General features: G+C 60.8%; 1 protein-coding gene across 1 annotated transcript in view; it reads right to left on the reverse strand.

Annotated features, from left to right (window-relative positions):
• Positions 1-2,419: 2,419 nt before the first annotated feature.
• Positions 2,420-8,012, reverse strand: part of FIGNL2 (fidgetin like 2) — a 28,717-nt gene continuing 23,124 nt past the window's right edge. Inside the window, exon 2 of the mRNA XM_026501837.4 lies at positions 2,420-6,922. Coding sequence (XP_026357622.2) covers positions 4,962-6,911 — 1,950 coding nt within the window. The 5' untranslated portion in view covers positions 6,912-6,922 and the 3' untranslated portion in view covers positions 2,420-4,961. The remainder of the gene's footprint in view (positions 6,923-8,012) is intronic.

The raw sequence follows: 8,012 nt of genomic DNA on the forward strand, positions 1-8,012 counted from the left end.
CGCCCTCGCCCTCGCCGGCGGTGACCGCGCCGCACCCACTGTGGTGGGAGGAGCTCCGAACGCCCACGGGTGGGGGAGGGGTGCCTGGTACCTGCGGCGGGGGGAGGGTGGGGGCCTCCGCAGGCCGGGATTGGGGGAGCGGGGCGACCCACACATGGCATCTCCCAGCACCCGGGAGATAGAATTGAAAGGAATTACGAGTGAGAGAGTTTTCCAAGACCCAGGGCTGGAGGACGCCCAGTCGCCCAGGAGGCTAGGATCCTGGGCCCTTATATTAAAACGCCTGCCCTAGGCCTGCCGCCTGGCCATCCCACTAATGCCTCAATTTACCAAGGGCCGCACATCTCTAATAATCCATTCACCGCCCCTCAGCCACCAGCACAAGCCCTAGACCCCTTGCTCTCCATTATCCAATTCCCAATCCCAAACTCTCTGGCTAGCTACTAGGTACCAAGTATTTATCGACTCACCAATTCCCATCCTCCCACAGGTGCCTCCAAACCCTCACCTCCTCTTGTCTGGATTAGGTAACCTCCTCAAGTCCCCACGCCCACTCCACACACACACACACACACACACACACACACACACACACGCCCCACTCCCTAACCTTGTTTCCTTTCCTGAGCAAGCTTGGTAAGCTTGGTTCTGGCTCTCCTTTGGATCTTGGCCAGCACTCTGTTCTGCCTTGGTCACTCGTCAGCTGACAGGTCCCTTCTGGGAAGCCCTCCCTGACTCCAGGACACACCCTTCGCACCTCTCCATGAGGTAGCCCTCTTATCTACTCCTACACTAGGCTGCAGCTCTGCCTTTCTGCTATCTCCTCCATCTGTTGTCCCTGTAGCAACTTGCAAAGTAGGTGTTCAGGAAAGATTTGTTGGCTCCGTGTGTGAATTCTTAACTTGCAAATCGGTCCCTGTCCACAGGCCATCAACCCCCTTTCCTCCAAACACATGCGTGACTTTCATCGCCGAGCCTCAGCTCTTCGGTGGGCATGCAAGGTCCGCAGGGTGCGGGGGTGCAGTCCCAGGGATCCCTCCAGCCTCACTTCCTCCCGCCCTCCCACCCCTGCCCTTGGCAGCAGCAGGAGTCAGGGGCTCTTCTGGGCATTCTTGAGATAGCCTGTTTGGGTTTTGTTTTTTTTCTGTTTCAAGAGAGCCTGTGCATCGTCCATTAGGACATGTATCTGGAAATTGATTAATTGAAGGACTTATCTAGTATTTTAGCGTCGTCCATGTACCAAATCCTATACCAGACGTGAGAATACAAAATTTTTAAATGGTCTCTCCCTAAGCAGCTTTATCCATTTTTTTTTCAGATGATTCACTTTTGAGCTCTTCTCACCTTGGCCTGTGGGCTCTGCAGCACCGCGGCGGCGCTTAACCACCCCTGCCCCCTCACGGCTGCAGTGTCTGCACAGAGTGGGTGCACAATAAGCCAACCAGCGTGCGAGCGAGTCCAGACCTCCAAGGGCCAAGGGGGTTGACGGCGCCGAGGCCTGGGGCAACGCCCTGGAGGCCCCACGTGCAGGCACGCGGTTGTTCCTCTCAAGGGGAACGGCCTGCCGGCTCTGCCCTTGCGCTCGCCTTGCCTCCGGAATGCCCAGGACGTGCGCCTGCGCCGCTCTCCGTGCACGCGCCTGCGCCGCTCTCCGTGCACGCGCCTGCGCCGCTCTCCGTGCACGCGCCTGCGCCGCTCTCCGTGCACGCGCCTGCGCCGCTCTCCGTGCACGCGCCTGCACCTTCAGTACTTCTGCCTAGAGCGTTCGAGGACCTCGGGAGGTTGTGGGTCCACACCTCCAACGGGTATCTCCGTACAGCTTTTTCAACAAGATCTTCCTTCCTAGTGCTCAGGCTCTCGGTTTATGAAGAGCTGGCAGAGACAGAGCTTGGGAATGGATGGATGGTGGTGAAGGATCCCCACGTGTCCCTAAGGGCTGGAACTTAGCCGTCTCCGTACCCTGCCCTCTGCTCCCTTCCCTCCAAGAATCAAGGCTGAGCTTAGCTCCAGCCAGCAAGGGCTGCTGTCCACATTCTGCGTGCATTTTCCTCTTCGGCCCCTCTTCTTTCCAAGCATTCATCTCCCCATCCATTCACTCATTCGATGGACACGTGAGCCCTTCTTTCCCCCTCATACTTTGGGACTCTGGAGATAGGAGCCAGCCCCGATTCTGAGCCCCTGGGAGCTCGTAACAGTAGGAGGGCCCTCCCTAAACAGGGGCTTTTCACCTGGTAGCCTTAGTGCCCCAACGCCTGGTAGGCACTTGCTGTGCCAGAATGAGTACCGGGAGTGCCGCGGTAATGTTCTGCTGAAGGACTAGAAACACCCACAGGGCCACACCTATGGCACACCTGGATGCCCAAGCATTCCCCAGAGGGCTCCCCGCATCCTGCTGCCCCCAAGAAATCCTCTGGAAACCACATGTCATCGCTTTAATACTGTGTAATACTTTCTTTTAAAATACAGTCTCTTCTGAGGTAGACAGACCACAACTGCAGAGCATCGTCAGACAGGAGATAAATACGTCCACGTACAACACGCAGCAAAATGAGGTAGAAATGGTTACAGCTGGAGGAGAGGACCCCAACCCCAGTCTGGGTAGAGGAAGAGGAGGGCCAGCTCCAAGTCTGCCCTCCCCCAATCCCTGCCACTGGATTCTTTGGTATGCCCCCCCAACATGGCCAGACCTGGACCTGCCCTGTCCCCCCACCCCACCCACCCCAGCGCCCATGAGGTAGGTGCTAGTAGACTGGGAGCTGTCTCCTTGTGCAAAGTTCCCCAAGGCCAGTAGAGGAGGCAGTGGGGGCCCTGGGTCTCAGTGAGCTCCTCCCCCAGCCCCCAACTGCCTGCCTCTTGAAGGGAAGGCTGGGATCCCAACCCCACTTCCCCATGCCCTCCACCCCCCCCCCATATACATACACACACCTGAGAGAACCTCCTCACGCCCTACTCCCTCCAAAGGGCCCTTCACAGCAGCGCAGCCCACTGCTTCTGACGCACCAAAGCCCTGCAGTCAGCCAGCTGCAAGGACAGGAGGCCCGAAAGACCAAGGGTGAAAAGGAGGGAAAAGCAGAGCAGCTTTCCTGTTAGCACCCCTAGGCCAGCACAGGCCCTCAGCACCTTGGCACCTGAAGTGCACCCCATGGACACCCTTCCAGCTGGGAGTGGGAGATGGTACGAAGACTGTAGGAGCTATGGGGTGAGCAGGGGACAGCGGGGCTGGGGTGGGAGAGAGAAGAGGGGGTGAGAGCTTGCACCCTACTTTGGAGCGAAGGTCAGGCTTGTGAAATGGGCTCCCTGGGGGGGAGGAAGACAAACTGAAGCCCCATCAAGGGAAAGTTGCTGGGAAGGAGAGGAATATTGTTCTCACAAAGACGGGCCCCCAAGCCTGGCTTCTGGTGGAAAGTTTGGGTGGGACTGAAAATAAACCCCCCACATCGGGGGAAAAACAAGTCTGCCCATCTCCTCCGCCCTCTTGCAGCCCCTGGATCTCCCAAGCTAGGACCCTAGGATAATGGGAGAGGCGCACTTCCCCACAGAACGTTCTTCTGTGACATGCTCACTCCTCCTTGAAGCCTCCCAACAGACAGGGAAGCGGAGTCTGTAGTCAATTTTGCGCCCAACCATGCTTGTGGCATTGTCTTCTCTCCCAAGGGAATCCTCCTAACATAAGTTATAGAAGACCTCTGCCTGTGAAGGGCCAAGTGAGATGACCTCTCTGGGGACTTTCTGCCTAGGTCACCTTTCCATCTGGGCCCTCTCTTTCTGGATGTGGGGCAGGAAATGGGGCAAGGGGCATCCCTCTGGATAACACTAAACAGAAAACACTAAGCTGGGAGGTGGGGTACAGGGGGAGAGCAGCAGGACCTACCTCTTCTCAAATCCCTCAACCCACTCCCCCACACCCCTGCCTACAACCTTGGACCTGGGGAGGAAGCCCTAGAAATACATTCCGCTTCTGTCCCAGGGAGAGCAGGGGTTTCAGTGTGGCTCTGGGTCTTCCTCTGCCCTTCCCCACAGGTTTCGCTTTTTGAGTCTCCTGGGAGAATTTGCTCCCTGGGGAGGGGTTCGGGGCAGGGAGCACACAGGAGAGCAGCCAAAGTCTAACATTCTTTCTGAGGTCAGTTTCTTCCTGAGTTGTCAAAATAAAACGAAAAACAGCAAATTCTACACATCTTACAAAAATAAGAGGCCTAAGATATTAAACAAGCTACATTTCTGGGATTTCCCCCTCAAAAACAAACAAACAAAAACCCTTCTTTGGGTCTTTTTTTTTTTTTTTTTTTTTTTTGCTTGCCCTCCCCCCAAGACCCAAGGATACAGCTGGGTGAGGGATAATGGGGTGGGAGGGAACTCCCTACCCCCTCCTCCTCAGCCCCTGGGCTTCCAGATCTCCTGCAAAGGGACACTGCATTCTTCTGAATGAGAGGGACCAAGAGAAACAGGCTGGAAAGCAAGGGAGGGAGACAGAAGCACAGAGGGTGATAGATGGAGGGATAGAGGAGGGAGGAGCAAAAGAGAAACAGGGCCAGCATATGAGAAGGTCAGTGACAAAACCACCGAGAGAGAAAACTACGCGAATGCAGAGAAAGAGGGGGGAGGAGGGAGCCATTCAGAGAGCGAGGAGACAAAAGGATTGTGGCGAGGGCGCAGGAGTTCCTTAGGCCCCGGGTGCCAGCCCATCCCGGGTCTGCTCGTCGGCTGGGCGGAGATGGCGAGCTTCCCGTCCACAATAAATAGGAAAAACCTGAGTACACAGCGCATATGGCATCTATCTGCCTAGCAGAAGCATTTTCCTTCCCACGGAAAAAAAAAAAAAAAATCCACCGGCAGCCCCTCCCCTCCCCCAGCCCACATTCATCACTCCGGCACCCTCCCAGCCCGGTTTGGTTAAAGACAACCCTCCCGACCGGAGGGGCGGGGAGAGGGGGGCGGCTGCTCCTTGGCCTCCCCTCGCGTCGTCAGTGTCCGGAGCCGTACATTTTGTCCCATTCCACGTACGAGTCCAGGTCCTTGGGGGAGGCCCTGGGGCCCACCTTGGCGAGCGCTGCCTCCAAGTCCTTGTAGGAGAGGGGCCGCTGCAGCCCCGGGAGGCCCGCCCCGGCCACTGCCTGCTGGCACAGCTGCCCCAGCTCGCCCCCGGAGAAGCCCTGGGTGCCCTGCACCAGGGCCGCGAGCTCCCGCTCGTTCAGCGCGCAGCCCTGCTGGGCCAGCGCCCGCTGCAGGATCTGCCCGCGGGCAGGACCGTCGGGCAGCGCCACGTAGAAGCGGAGAGCGAAACGCCGCCGGGTGGCCTCGTCCAGAGCCGCGGGCCGCGAGGTGGTGCCCACGACCAGCACGCCGTCGGACCCCGCGCCGCAGCCGCCATCCAGGCAAGCCAGGAGCGGCGCCTGCAGCGCGCCAGCCGCAGCGACGCCGTCGTCCCGAGCTGGGAGCAGCGCGTCCAGCTCGCTGATGAGCAGCACGGAGGGCGGGCGGCAGCGCGCAGCCGCGAAGGCGGCCTGGAGGAGGTGCGCGCCCTCGGCGGCGCCCGGCGCGGTCAGCGTCGCTCCGCGCAGGCGCAGCAGCGTGGCGCCCAGCTGCGTGGCCAGACAGCGGCCCAGCAGCGCTTTGCCCGCGCCCCGCGGTCCGAACAGCAGCACGGTCCGCGGCGGGCGCGGGCTGCCGGGGTAGGCGGGCGGCCTGAGCAGGGGCCACACCAGCTCCTCCTCCAGCGCCGCCTTGAGCGCGCCCTGGCCTGCCACGTCTGCCCACTGCACCGGGGGCCCGCAGTCCAGCATCTTGCTCGTCACCAGTTCCAGGGCCCCCGGGTCCACGCCTTTGGGGGGCTCTCCCGACGGCACCGCGAAGCCCCCGCGGGGCGCCGGGGCGCGCTCCGGGAACTTTTCAAAGGGCTCGAGTTGCGGGCCGTAGACGGGGGAGCCCAAGACCTTGAGGGGGAGGCCGCCACCGTACTTGCCCGACGCCTCCTCCGCGGCTCCCGGGGGCTTCGGCCGGAACCCGTTGCCCCGACACTCGCCGTTGTCCGTGGCGGCGTAGGAGGTGCCGTCGGCCGCCGGGGCCTTGGCGGGCTCGTAGACGTACTTGCGGTAGCGGCCCTCCGCGCCCTCGTCGGCGGCCTTGCGCTTCAGCGACACCCCGGCTTCGGCCGCCGGGAAGCTGTAGGAGGTGGGCGCCGGCCGGGGCGGAGCGGGCGCGGGCAGGGGCGTGGGCGCCGCCAGGCCCGAGGTCAGGTAGGGGGCCGGGGGCGGAGGGAGGGCCGCGTAGCCGGGCTGCGCCGCGTAGCCCCCCGCGGGGTAGTTGTACAGCGGTCCCGAGGGGCCGTAGCCCGGCGGAGGCGGGGGCTGCAGGAGCGCGGCCGGGGGCGGCGGGGGCAGCGCGGTGCCGGTCTGCGCGCAGTAGCCGGGGGCCAGGTACCCCCCGCCGTATCCCGCCCCGTACTCGGGCGCCGCCGACGGGCCTCCGCACGCATTGCCGGCGTAGAGGGGTTCAGGCAGGTTCCCGGCTAAAACCGGGGAGCCCCCGAGGCCCCCGGAGCCGCCCCCACTGCCCGACTTGGTTCCCGGGAGGCCCTCGTGGAGTGAGGCCAAGGGATAGGGTGGCTCGGGCCCTGGCCAGGGCTCGGGGTCCCCCTTGGCGCCGTTGAGGAAGGCGGCGTCGCCGTAGCCGCCCAGCGCGGGGCGCTCGTATGGCGAGTCCAGGACCCCTGAGTACTTCTCTGCGTAGCGCTTGAGGAGGTTGGAGGCTGTGAGGGCAGAGATATCGTCGTGTGCCCAAGCATAGTGGCAGCGCTGGCGACCCCCAGGGGGCAGCTCCAACTTGTGGGCCGGCGACGGGGTAGTGGAGGAGACGTCCAGGTGCTGCTCTGGCCACTGGTTGAGGGGCTGGGCGTGTTCCGGTGTCCAGTGCATCTTCGACAGAGCTGCGGGCGAGAGGGAGAGAAGCGGCTAGAGAGGTCCTGCAGGGCCTCTGAGGGCCCCCACGCCGCCAGCCACAGGCCAGCCCGCTTAGAGGGCAGCTTGGCACAGGCTGGCTTCCACCGTCCACCACCCGCGTGCCACCCTCCCGGGGCCTCCCTTCTGCAGGCCCTACGTACTTGCCTTGCCGGGTACGTCCCGGGATTAAAGCTATCTGAAAATACTTTACTCAGACGAGTCTGGAAAGGATATGTTTGACCCTAACTTCAGCTTGGGGGCAATGTGATGATGATTTTGTCCCAGCCACACAAGCCCTGCGCTCTAGAACACCTGGTCCTTACTTTAGACCTAATGTAGTTAAGGGTCAGGCGAGGAGGGAGACACCCCGCTGCTGGAAATAGTGGAACCCAGGTGGGGCTCATTCGGTAATGCGTGTTTGCTGCACCCCCACCACGCATTACAGAGACACTAGGTTTGTATAAAGATGATTGGCCCCGCGGTTTGATAGTCCTACCTGTGCTGTTCACCTCCCTGAGATCCTAGGGCCCCCCTTGGGCGTGAAGTCAGATTCCACTTGGGGGGGGGGGCAGTGCCTCATGGTCTCTGGGAAACCCCAGGGACTGACCCAGAAGCATTCACTTCCTTTCCAATTAGTTTCTTTCCTCTCTGCCTGATGAAGTCAGAGCACCTGGGTTCCAGACCCTCCCCCCCCACCCCCCCACCCCCGCGCACGTGCTGGCTGTGTGCCCAGCTGGGTGCTGCCATCTGCCCCATCCCCCAGATGTGTTTCACAATACAGAACTGCTATTCAGAAGAGACAAATCCTATTCCAGAGAAGATGGGGAAAAGTTAGTACACGTCAGAGAACGTGGCTCACGGATTTGTTTCTGAGCTTCCCAGGAACCAAATAACTCACTTTGCGAAATAAAAAACACCACCCTACTCAAAAAAAGCAAAAATGTTCCTGGCATAGAAATCTTGGAACTTCTTTTCATAGGCCGCAGGAAGCAGGCCTGTGAGGTGTAATAAACAATGCCCTCTTAGCCATGCCATGAACATGGCAGAAATGTTCCGCAGAAGTTTCTTACGTTAGCC

This window comes from Ursus arctos, unplaced genomic scaffold (genome assembly GCF_023065955.2).
Source record: "Ursus arctos isolate Adak ecotype North America unplaced genomic scaffold, UrsArc2.0 scaffold_26, whole genome shotgun sequence".
Classification (NCBI taxonomy): Eukaryota; Metazoa; Chordata; class Mammalia; order Carnivora; family Ursidae; genus Ursus; species Ursus arctos.